Source organism: Apium graveolens, chromosome 9, assembly GCF_009905375.1.
Source record: "Apium graveolens cultivar Ventura chromosome 9, ASM990537v1, whole genome shotgun sequence".
Lineage (NCBI taxonomy): Eukaryota > Viridiplantae > Streptophyta > Magnoliopsida > Apiales > Apiaceae > Apium > Apium graveolens.
In genome coordinates, this window is record NC_133655.1 from 289,160,603 (window position 1) to 289,174,073 (window position 13,471).

The following is a 13,471-nucleotide window of genomic DNA, read 5'->3' on the forward strand; positions in this document are numbered from 1 at the left end:
GAACACAAGGGGTCAAAGAGCAATACGTAAGATAGAAATTTGAGTCATACCCTTTAAAGAAAATCCAAAATGATGATCTGGGTTGCATGCATTTGTGGTACTTATCTAATGAGGAACAAAATTATACGTTTGTACAAGGGGAACTAGTTCATATGATTTGAGTAAAAATGAAGTCCTTAGGGATTCACAACCACAACACGTACAACTCGGCACAGTGACACGTGTATTTATTGCATGCAAGCCGAAAAAAATATATTTATATTTTTTTATATGGCTTCCTTTCCACCGTGAAATATAAAATTCGACGATCGCACGAAACATGAAAGGATACAAAATACGAGTATAATTTAATTCAAAATATTATTAAAATAAATTTTAGAAATAATATGAAAATGATCTCATGACATTGATAGTCCGACATAACGATAGCAATATTTTATTAGTTTGTTTACCAAAATTTTATTCCTTTGAACTGAAATTATTTTATTGGATTCTGAAAAAACGGGGTGTGAGGCTAGTTTTTGGCCTAAAATAAGTGTCCGAGTCCGAGTGTCCGTGTCCAAGTGTTGAGTGTCCGACACGGGTACTCGAAGGTAAATGAAGAGTTCGAGTAAGATAGATTTTAGCTGCTATAAATTAAGTTTATTCTTGCAATAGACATAAAATATGGGTGGGGAAAAGTCGAGGCAATAGGAAAGAAGAGGTATGCACTTAATTTATTCAACAGCCATACAAATATATGATGGCCTCATAGTTTCAGAATTAAGCAGAAACGCGTATTTACTCCAAGTACCTACATTTGCAGGATGGCTCAGATGATCTGATATTAAACCAAGACCAGATACTCTCACACATAACTAAGTATTAGGTCTGTTAGAGCCTGCAATAACAGTTTAACGCTGTTCTGCTTACAAAATAATTAAGGTCCCTAATAACAGTTTTCATTAAATTCTCAAGAAACTTCTCTAATAATCAACTTTTAATAATATACACAGGAGCAGAAACAAAAAACTAACATGTTACACAAGAATCACCCAATAAAAAAATAGGTACAGTAAAAGGAGCAGCATCACTTGTATTATCTAAAAACCTAATATTCAGTTAACAGAATTATAAATATGATGAGCCAAAACAAAATATCAACATATATCAACTGCATAGAACCACTCGAACTCATACTGTAGAGTCCAAATATATCAACAATTAATCAGTATAATAGTTGATAAGTGATGTCACCGAAACAGTCTTAATCAAAACCGCAGGAGACAATCAACAATTAATCACAACAATTAAAATGAAACACCGAGTACCTTATCTTGCTCACTTAAACCACTTTGATTTCTTCCAAAAATTTAATTGTAGAATCCAATAAAACAGTAAAGGTAGGACTCTCATGGTACCATGTCGAATTCCGAGTAATGATTTAGATTTTTGGTATCAATACAAGTCTACTAGATGAGTCCATGGGGAGACAACAGATTTACTTCTGTAGGTTTATCCTTCAATGAATAGATCCGGCCCTTACTCGGGACAAAAACAACCTCAAACCCATTGCTTGAACGTAAATTGTTGTATACATCTATCAACATTGCTGTGTAATATCTGGTATCTGGACCAAGCTCAAAGAGCGGCATAAAAAAGAGCAATAACCTTGTCTGCCAATTGCTCAGCCTTAACTTTCTGCAAAAAAAAAAATAAAAAAAAAATTGCTCAGCCTTAACCTACAAAAGGAAGAGTATATTATTCTATGTAATAAGCTAATTAAAAATGATACAAGATAATAGTTTGAAACATAAAAAGTAGACCTGGCAATTTCGTACATGAGACTGAAAAACAACAGAAAAACGACATTAAACTTTAATGTTTGTCGACATGACACGAAAGTAACGAAAGTACACGGCATAAATATATTTATCATCCATGTATACGGAACACGAAAATAAACAACATTAATGAATTTGAAATGTGACATGACAATAAAAGGGTACAACAGTTTTTAGACCTTTCAAGTGAATGAGTGTGAAGTAATAAAAGGGTTAATGTATTAAAACACTCAAAAGTGGAAATAATAAAACAAAAATTAACATACATGATTGTTAGTATTTGTAATGAGGTAATCCCTGTTTTGTGTAAATAAAAGGTCGGTCAAATCGATGACATCTCCCTTTCTTATGATCCGCTTCCTATTCTGTTTCTCTGCCCCCATGGTACAATCTAAACCAGGTACTCTTTTTGCTTTCTCTCCCCTTTGAAGGTCTTGGTATCCTGCAAGCCAAAGTTTCTGATCAAAACGAGGCCTAAAAACCTATCCATATATTTATTCAACTGCGAATGACACTTTTTAATCCTGTGAAACATGAAAATATCAAACCTTTAAATGACACAAAATCCAAATCCGTCGTATCAGGTTGGCTGTCGGAGTTCTAATAACTCATCCATATTCGATCCGTTTATATTTTTTAAGTTTTGAAATCCATCTAAAATCTATGAGATTTTGATGGATTTGTCTCAAAATTTTCAAAATCTGTCAAATTCTACATCAACTTATTAAGGAAATAAAATGCTGCTACAGATATTCTGATTCACCTCACTGATGGTGGTGCTACTCTATAAGTCCCTTTGTCTCTTGTAGCTGTAGTGTGCTGTCTCTTTTGTCTCTACTCATATAAGGGTAGTTTAGTATTTACCTAGTATTTGTCTTTCTAAGTTGTTAGGAGCCGGACAACATATAAGGACAGTGATGGTCCACAATGTATTTTGGAATGCTTTCATATCTTTTTGTGCAAGATAGAGTTTGCTCCCAACATTGCATTTTCCTTAAGCTTTATTTCTGTTTATTGCATATTCAAGGTATCAAACTCTTTATGGTATCAGAGCTGCATACACAGTTGTGAAAAGCGGTGATGAGTGTTGTTTTCACAGTATCAAAACTGTCAATTTTTGCAGCACTCTGTTGACTACACCATGGCTTCAGGGGCTAGATTTACATTTACTGATCTTCAAAACCCACTTTTCTTGCACCCATCGGATGGGCCAACATCTGTAATTGCAAGGTGCGGGTGACTATAGGGCTTGGAGACGGTCTATTGAAATTCAATTTTCAGCAAAACGGAAACTGGGATTTGTGGATGGGAGTGTGATTCGAAGCACTACTGACACCACTGAAGCTGCACAATGGGATAAACAACATGGTATCAGAGCTTAGGCCGGCAGGAGGACTAAGGTTCGATTCCCGGCCACCCCCAACATTCTCATAATTTATTGTGGAGCAATTATGCCCCAAAGATGGGCGCCGGTGTTCCACTCTTCGACCCATAAATGAGTTTCGAGTGAGGGGAAGTGTTAAATATATTCTCAAGATGAGCTGGTTACTTAACACAAACGAAACTGATTAGGTTAAAATCAGTTTATATACAACTTTAGATACAAGTATAATTATACACAAACTGATTTACAAGTTACAACTTACATACATACACAAACAGTTAATACATGCATACCACAAACAATCATACATACAACTTATACCGAACAGTAGCTTGAACAGTGACGAGAAAATTTCACCAGAAAACGAATGGCGAATGCACACCCACAAGAACGGCCAATAGGGTTTTGATCATTCCCCTTTGATTAATCATGCATGCATACTTATATATATATTTAATTAGAGAATAAAAGTCTAGCAAATCGGTGAAGAAAACACTTACACCGAAGAGGAAAGCTCCAAGGGGAGGAAAGCGCCGACTTTGAGCAGAGAGTCGAGAGTTGAGACTTGAGACAGAAAAATATACCCATAACAGTCCATATTTGACTTTTTACAAAAATATACATATTAAATTTTAATTTAAGCAAAGAAATTTTAGAAAAAAGTTTGCAGAACTATGACATATGTGCACCTTAAAATATGCGTAAAAATTCAAAGGAACTTGTATTTTGGTACGGAGGAAATATTTAATTTAACTTTCATTTTATCTATTTACACGTATTTGATCTATAATATGATTGACATCCCGGACCTAATATCGGATTTTATCAAAAATATTCAGTTTTTGGAACCGAATCGGGCCTAATAATATTAATATATACATATATATTAATATTTTTATATATTGTTTAAATATTTGAACATCAAAAAAGACAATCAATATCTTTATCTTTTTAACTTTATATATATAAAGGAAAAACCCTCTTTAAAATCGTTCGAATCATATTTATCTATTTTTTAGAGCTACTCTATTTTAAATACTAAGATCAAAACTTTCTTCTTTAGTTCCTGTTTTTTGGAGAACATAATCGAAACCTTTTTTTAAATTGAATACGAAATAGAAAAAAATTGAAACATTTTTAAGTTCGAAACTTTAAAAAATGTTTGATGAGAAACATTTTCGAATACAATATAATTATATAAGAGGGTGTAAGGTTCGAATACCGCTTAGCAAAAAAAAGATTTAAATTCCGCCAACAACATATTAAAATTATAATTTATAATATATATATATAATAATAAAAATAACCGTATATCGCACTGGTTATATATTAGCATTATATAGTTTTGTTATTTCCAATATAATATTGATAATGGATGTTTGTTTGGGTCACTCAAATACCGAAGAAGTCATATTTGAAATACCGGGAAGATTAGTATTTCTTTTCATCTTCGATCTGAAACAAATATTTTGTCTAACTATATATATATATATAGGGTGCCCTTCCACAGCCACAGGTGGTTCTAATAACCACCTGCCGTATTGTTACATTGCGGGAGCTCACCAGCTTTGACTCAATGCGGCTTGCGCAATGCTTCATTGCTGGAAACAATTTAGTTTTATTTTTAAATAATTGTAAAATAATAGATAATAAATATATAAATAATTTTAATTGATGTTTAAATTGCTAATTTATTTATTGTTTGGTTTTTATATTTTTATTTTGTATTTATATATTTCTGTTAATAAATTCTTTATTTTAACAAACTATTACTTAAAATTCGGGAAATTACAGAACAGCCCCCGCTGCCGCAATGAGCCACTGCGGCTGCCGCAATGAGCCATTGCTGCAGACGAAACCCGGTTTTAACCAGTTTCTTCCTGAAATCCCTAATTTCATAATATTAAAAACCTAATTCCAAAAACAGCGGGCGATTTCAGGTGAATTCGAGCGATTTCAACATCTACTCCGGCGATTCAGCTACTTAGGTATGATTCCCATCATCTACACACACGTATACATACACGTATACATACACATAGTTATATACTGCCGCAATGACCCATTGCTGCCTCCTATGGTGAGATTGTTATAACAATTGCGTGATTCAGACTGTTTGGAGTTATATTTATGTGTTTTTCTAGTGATATGTTATAATTCAATTTACTCGAAGAAGTTTTGAGATTAGGATATGTTATAATTCAATTGCGTGATTAAGAATGCCAAGTATAAAAGATGCAGAATACAAAATTGTAACCTAGCTGATATAATTTGAATTATTTGGATTGCGTTGTTGTGAATTTGGTTAATAGTAATTTGACTCGTTTGTGCGCTTTAATGGTTCGAAATGTACTAGTAATTATTTGGCATAGTAAGTTGAGATATGTTATTGTGATTAGACAATGGATGGAATGCTTGTTGATTGATTGATTAGTTGTGGCTAGCTTATAAACGAATGAGTCATGCCGATTTTTCGGTAGGACTTAAAATAGAAAATAACGGTTCTATAAATGTTTCGTGTTTAAGTTGGGATTATATAGTATTTTTTATTGTGCACTTTGCAGTTACTATGGAGAATGAGTGCGGGCCTATTATTGGATCACTCATGATGATGCAGGATGATCATATTAGTACTGCCATATGGGCGGGAGGTGTGCGGGATAAGCTGGATGTACGGCAGTACACAGCTAATCATCAACAGTGGATATTTTCGGATCCCCAGCGTGAGTTGCTGAGCCAATGGGGTTTCTCGGCTTTCACGAACAATCGTTCAGTTCCTCAAAACGATATTCGTTTGATAACGGCCTTAGTGGAAAGGTACTAATTTGTAATCAATTTTCTCATTTATTTGAATCGTCATTGGCAATGTTTGTGTTGTTTGTGTATGAATGCAATTGTAGGTGGAGGCCAGAGACTAACACCTTTCACTTTCCATTTGGTGAGTTGACCATCACCCTCGAGGATGTATACATGATTATGGGCCTCCCTGTTAAGGGTCGTCCAGTCACTCATAGGGAGCTTGACGCTCCGAAGGCGTATTGGATGAGGGAATGACAGGATGCAAGATTGGATGAGGTGGGGCATAAAGATATGTATAAGGACGGGGTCAAGCTTTACAAATTAAGGGAACGATATGCGGCTACCAGAGGGGGGGCTAGAAGAGGATCTTGTGGTTTACACACGAGCTTATCTTTTATACATCATTGGGGGCATATTGTTTCCTTCATCGAGTCGATATACCGTGCATCCGAGGTATTTACTTGTATTTGTTGCATTTCAGTTTTTAAATTTTAGTTTATAGCATCTTAGTCCTTCACTTGTCCTTTTTTGTTGATTTTGCATATGAAGCCCTGTATTCTCATTTATTTTCAATTTGACACTATAATTCTTGTATTCTCATTTATTATCATGCCCTTATTTTGCCTTGTATTCTTACTCTGTATTTTCTTTGTCGCAGGTACTTACAGCTCATCCAGGATTCACCTCGGATTAAATCGTATGCATGGGGAGCTGCTGTATTGAGCTATTTGTTTAGAGGTTTGACCAAGGCTGCTCATAAGAGTGCAACAACACTTAATAGATGCACGATGCTACTGATGTTGTGGGCACACGAGAGGTTGTTACCTGGTACTCCTAAGATTGCACCTGGGGTGGAGCTTGTTTGGCCGAGGGCTTTGGCATGGGCTAAGCCGAACCCTGATCGGAGGGAGAACCCTCACCACCATACAGGTACTGTTCTTTTTTGCATATTTACTATTTGAACTCTCCTTCGAATAAACATTTGCATGCTTTTGAACTATCCAATTTCATATGTTCCCTTATTGTTTTGCTTATAGGTCAGTACCGAGGGGATTTTGACCGATTTGAGATGAGTTGGCTGACATGGGAGCCTTATCGGTTATTCTTTGATGCGGTGGACTATTCTGAGGAGCAGTATGATGTCGAGCTGATGGATGCTTCGTATATGAGTCTCGGCCGTATTCCACTTATTTGCTTCGAGATTATCGAGTATGTCATGCCGGACAGAGTCTTGAGACAGTTCGGTATGCTGCAGCATATTCCAGATGATCCTATTGATATGTCTGCTCTGCGGAGGGACAGGTTATCTCGTTGGCAGAGGGACCAGCATATGACTACTCTGAGACAGTATCGGGATGAGTGGTATGCTTATCTTGATGGCCAGATAGAGCCCTTTGGAGAGGGGCAGTACGTGAGTATTGACCAGTATATGTACTGGTATAGGACCTATAGTAAGCTGTGGATTGCTCGTTTTGTGGGTGTTGATTCACGCAAGATAGTGTCGCGTGACTGGTACTCTCAGCAGGACATGGTTGATGCGGTATATTTTAGATTTTAGTTTAATATTTGAATCATGTATTCATTTATTTCATTGTTGCATTTTTATAGGGTGTTTAGGTAGATGATTAATAGTTAATGATTTGTGTAGCTTGACTGTGGGATGAGGACATTGCATGTTATTCACAGCCATGATCCCCCAGACTGGTTCTATGAGTGCATTCCTGAGTTTCTGATTCGTTATGATGGAGTCAACACTGAGTGGAGGGGTCCTGCATTCAGTAGACCCAGTTTTGATAGACCCTCACGTGCACATGATATGCATATGGATCCAAGTGCTCCTCCTTCACCGCATAAACGTACACGTGAGGTGCGTTTCATTTATGTCATTCCAAAATCCAGTCTACTATATTGAATGTGAATGTGTGTATGATCGTTATCTTACCGTGTTATTGCAGGAGTTTGCTTCTGATTCTCATGATTCACCTACACAGGCAGCCAGTAAACGTCCTCGTCAGGTACTTACTCGAGTAAGTTATTCGAGTAGTCTACTACACCGAATTATATGTAGTTTGATCGAGTTATTGACATCTAATGTAGGATGAGACTGTAGTCCCTAACGCTGCGGCTATCCCTGTACATGTCTCTCATCCTGTTCAGATTGAGGCACTTATTCATATTCGAGCATGTTATTCACGTAGTCTAACTCTTTAGTTTTAAGATGTATATAATGTTTGATACTCAATGCATTTGTAGGTTGCTGCTACTGCTCCCCCTGCTTCACAGTCGACCCCCCTATCCGCCCCCCTGTTGTTCAGTCTGATTTTGTTCAGTCTGAGGTACTACTCTTTAGTTTTAGAACTTTACTTTTTTTTTACTATTATATGTCTTATACATATTCGAGTATGTTATTTGAGTAGTCTAACTCTTTAGTTTTAGAGGTGTATATAATGTTTAATACTCAATACATTTGTAGGTTGTTGCTACTGCTACCCCTGCTTCACAGTCGACCCCCCTATCCGTCCCCCCTGTTGTTCACTCTGATGTTGTTCAGTCTGAGGTACTACTCTTTAGTTTTAGAGTTTTACTTTTTTTTACTATTGTGTGTCTTATACATATTCGAGTATGTTATTCGAGTAGTCTAACTCTTTAGTTTTAGAGGTGTATATAATGTTTGATATTCAATGCATTTGTAGGTTGCTGCTAATGCTCCCCCTGCTTCACAGTCGACCCCCCTATCCACCTCCCCTGTTGTTCAGTCTGATGTTGTTCAGTCTGAGGTACTACTCTTTAGTTTTAGAGTTTTACTTTTTTTTACTATTGTGTGTCTTATACATATTCGAGTATGTTATTCGAGTAGTCTAACTCTTTAGTTTTAGAGGTGTATATAATGTTTGATACTCAATGCATTTATAGGTTGCTGCTACTGCTCCCCCTGATTCACAGTCGACCCCCCTATCCGCCCCCCCTGTTGTTCAGTCTGATGTTGTTCAGTCTGAGGTACTACTCTTTAGTTTTAGAGCTTTACTTTTTTTTACTATTGTGTGTGTTATACATATTCGAGTATGTTATTCGAGTAGTCTAACTCTTTAGATTTAGAGGTGTATATAATGTTTGATACTCAATGCATTTGTAGGTTGCTGCTACTGCTACCCCTGTTACTCCTACTACCGAGCGCACTTTTGGGAGTTCTGAGTTGACTCCTGCTACTGAGTTGACTCCACTTGCAGGTGGCATGGTGAAATTCGGTAGTCGTAGTGGTGTTATTCCTGATAGTTTGAGGATGATTCTTGATGTACGTATGTTGAATCATTCCATTTTTTATGTTTGATTCTTGCAGTACGTATTTTGAATATGTGTTTGATTTGATACTCTTGAAATGTATTTGCAGATGGACACTGATGAAGACAAGTTGAAGGATAAACTGAGGCGGGGTGGTCCTGGGCGGCGTGCTGATATGACGAGGCCATTGAAAAACAGGAAGATTTTTTGGCTATACAAGCACTGGTGGGGTAATAAGAATGATTTTATTTGGAGAGATCATAGAGGCACTGTTGAGCTTACTTGGGATTATGTCCAGACCTTAAAGCCCGAATGTGATTTAGACAGCAATGTCGTGGATGCCTACATAGAGTTGTTGAAGGTTAGGGAGTCCATCTCGGGTCTGGAGCCCACGACTAAGAAGTTCTTCTTTAACTTCAGCTTTTTCGTGCAACTGCTGTTAAAAGATTATTGGAAGAACTTGAAGGTAAAACAAAAAGTACTTTTTAGTTCATGTGTTACTAAGTTAATGATAATTGATAACTCTTTGATTTTGTATTTGATCTTTTATAATTGTTTCAATGTTGCAGGCCCATCCCGAAGCTGAACTTTCAGATGTGCAGTTGGCCGGTCTGCTTAGTTTATATAATTCATATGCAGTCCAACGGATTGGGCCATCATTATTGGATTGTGACTTTGCTTTCTACCCTTGCTGCAATGATGCTCACTTGTTTTTGTTCATTCTGGATATTAAACAACAAAAGCTCCTTTTAATTGATCCTCTAGCTGAATGGGGGGATAGTCTTAAGAGTATTTACTCTCGATATATATATGCCATGGTATTCTATGTTCTTCGTAATTACTAGTCAATTTACATACACTTGTCATTGTTGGTTACTAAGTATGATTGTTTATTGATTGAAAGGTGTCGTCTTCCGAAGACGACACCTTTCGATCAATAAACAATTATAACATTGATACATTTCATTTATCATCTGCGTTTTTTATTTTTTTCATTAAAACTAATATTTTAATTATTTTTCCGATTATAAATCTAATTAAATTTTAAATTCTTAACTCATTATACAATTGATAATATAAATGGGAAGTAGTAATAAAATTAGTAAATATAGAAACAAGTTGTTGTTGAAATTAGTTATATACTTTTTAACTCCGTTATTATCGAAAACAAATTAAATCATTAAAATATAATTTTTTGTTATTTAAGAAGTTAAATAACTGCTTCATTGTTTCATTGCGCTGTTGCAATGAAACAACACGGGGGTATTGTTGCATTGAAACAATGCGGCAGTATCTGCAACAATGTTTCATTGCACCCTTTACAATGAAACAATGCTGCAATATCTGCCGCAATGTTTCAATGGGGAAGGTGGTTACTACAACCACCCGGGGTTGTGGACCAAACCCCATATATATATATACGATGCATGAGTTCTTGTTAATTTTTTTTATATCTTCTTTTGTATTATATACAATTTTAATAAGATATTAATATTAATAGTTATATAATTTAAATTTTTAATTTAAGTGTGTACAATTTCAAGGTAACAACAAATAAGATTAAGTTATATGATTAAAATATTAAAAATAACTAGTATATAACTCGTGCGATGCACGATTGCTTTTATCCCTTATATTGTAAAATATAATTTTAATATATTATTGTTGATATTCGAACCTTACGCCTTGTATAATAATTTTACAATGCACGATTGTTTATCACTATATATTATAAATTATAATTTAAAAATGTTGCTGATAGTATCTAACGGTTTTCATCAATTTGATATGACGACTCTGGATTAAGTGACCAAGGACCAACAACCAAATTTTTAATGTTTCGTCTTTAATATAACTAGTATATAACCCGTGCGATGCACGGTCATTTTTATCATTATATATTATAAATTTTAATTTTAATAATATGTTGCTTGTAGGATTCGATCTTATATCACTTGAATAATAATTTTAAAATTATATCTAACGATTCTCATCAATTTGATCTAACGGTTGTAGATTGAATGACTAAGGACCAACAACCAAATTTTTAATGTTTTGTTTTAAAATTATATTTAACGGTTCTCATCAATTTGATCTAACAGCTCTAGATTGAATGACCAGGAACCAACAACCAAATTTTTAATATTTCGTATTTAATATAATACTATAGATATAATAAAGATAGTACAAATAATATATATTAGTTACTTACCAATTTTATCAAGAAAATATATATTTAATTGTAATTGGTTTTCAAGTAAATATATTACAAATGGCATATTTTGTTTTAGCTAAATTTAAAGAAATAATAACATGTTTCAAAAATATAGGTGGGGAATTTCCGTCGGGGAAAAAATATAGATGGATAACTTTGGGTTTAAAAAGGTATAAAAATAAAGGGGTTGAGGTCAAGCCCTCAACTTGATTTTTTAACCATCATCCTCTTCTAACTGTTGTTGTATATCCTCTTTCAAGTCTCAGGTAAACACTCTTGCAGACAAACCTTTCTCTAATTACTTTCTCCCTCTCATGTTTATACTTTATACGCGTCTTATTTCTACTTCATATTTATAGGTTTGTAATATAATATATAGATTTATAATTAAGGGTAATAAAAATAAAATAAAATCAAATTTAAGGATATTTCGGTAAATTCAGCATTTATAACGTACCAAAATTTTTAATGTTTCGTCTTTTAAATAATAGTGATAGATAGATAGATAGATAGTATAGATAATATATTCGAACTTGATTACTTATTTGTATCTTTATGAGGGATTCTAATTGTGATCGACAAATAGGTGAATATACGAACTTTTTGTGGGTAAGAGACAGAGAGGAATTTAGCAATCCAAAAGACATGCAGAGGTTTCATATTATGATCACTTGAGCACACCAAGCAATGCACAAACTAAATCTTAGACCTTTCCATCAGACCGCAGACTGCTCCATTGATGGTACTGGAACGTGTGACCTTACAACCACTTGGAAATCTTGAGAGGCTTAGCGATATCTAAGTCACATTAGCTCTCCCAAGTCTCTCAGACGCATAATTAATCGCTTTCCACACTATTCAAATATGCAATTATCCCAAGTCTGGAATCTGGATGGTAAAATGCTATTTCAAGTATAAAACCCTGAGGTGTTGCAAGTTAAAGAAACTAGGATTGCACTTCTATGTCTACATGATGCTAAACACCAAGAAAATAGAAATTACGGAAGGAATGAGTAAACCAGAACTATTGTTAATTCAAAATGCATTGATCAAGGATATTTTTCTTTTGTTGATCATTTCCAGTTAACAAATCACGCACTTGTTCATTATAAATTTACACCATTCAGACACTAAAATCATACGTGATTGAACTTTTCCTGCTCTATGACAGATGGAAGAGGTCATTCAGGGCTCGATAATTTACTCCCCAATCCACCTTGGATGATAAATTTAGTCCAGTCTGCAAAAGAAACAAGAAATTACAGTGGTCTGTTTCCGACTTTGGCCCGAAAGAAATGATCTGATTCTACAGTAAACTCTAATATTTCCTGCCATATAATGATACGGATATGTCAGATAATATAATTGTGAGCATAAACAACTCGAAAATGATAGAAAAGGAAAATAAAAACCTTTCAAATCTTGGACTTCATTGCACATTTTCCTATTTTCTTCTAGAACCGCATAATAATTCTGAGTGATAGGGTATAAAAGACCCGACTAGGAATCAACCTGGATCTAAAGGATACCAGGCTCGATTGATGGACCAAGACCCCCCTCTCCCAGAACAACCAAATGGAGAGACCAGGGCCGGGTACATCCTATGACCCGGATCCAGACCCACCTGCCTACCCGAATCCGGATCAGGGCTAAGACCACCATGAGGGAGGTCCCAACAAGCACATGCACATCCCATAACCCTCCAAGGAAGGGTACGTGGGCACGTGACTATGACAGCTATCAACAACCAACACACCAGACAAGCACGACGCGTGTCAGAAGGCCGTTAGGACACTCTGAAGGTGGTCCTCCCCTGGACACGTGTAAGCAATCCACCTAAGCCAGGCATCCTCCGCTTATAAGATCCAACGACCCTGATTTAGAGGTAACTACCCCTAAACCCTACCTTTGGGCTATATATACCCCCAAGGCTGAAGGGTTTAGGGGTTGGAAAATATTCACACTCTTGCA

At 35.5% G+C, this 13,471-nt stretch overlaps 1 protein-coding gene and 1 long non-coding RNA gene across 2 annotated transcripts; one reads left to right on the plus strand and one right to left on the minus strand.

Annotated features, from left to right (window-relative positions):
• Nucleotides 1-1,131: 1,131 nt before the first annotated feature.
• LOC141683125 (uncharacterized) lies at nucleotides 1,132-3,754 on the minus strand. Its single transcript, XR_012560120.1, has 3 exons — nucleotides 3,708-3,754; nucleotides 2,090-2,265; nucleotides 1,132-1,680 (listed from the first exon to the last, which is right to left on the minus strand). It is a non-coding gene; the product is annotated as an uncharacterized LOC141683125 (long non-coding RNA).
• A 2,147-nt stretch (nucleotides 3,755-5,901) lies between these two features.
• LOC141686570 (uncharacterized) lies at nucleotides 5,902-10,130 on the plus strand. Its single transcript, XM_074491594.1, has 13 exons — nucleotides 5,902-6,459; nucleotides 6,665-6,936; nucleotides 7,044-7,546; nucleotides 7,655-7,873; nucleotides 7,962-8,021; nucleotides 8,104-8,191; nucleotides 8,260-8,342; nucleotides 8,480-8,563; nucleotides 8,700-8,783; nucleotides 8,920-9,003; nucleotides 9,140-9,298; nucleotides 9,395-9,751; nucleotides 9,855-10,130. The coding sequence occupies exons 1-13, from the start codon at nucleotides 6,341-6,343 to the stop codon at nucleotides 10,128-10,130; spliced, it is 2,388 nt and encodes a 795-aa protein (XP_074347695.1). The 5' UTR covers nucleotides 5,902-6,340.
• The last annotated feature ends 3,341 nt before the right edge of the window (nucleotides 10,131-13,471 follow it).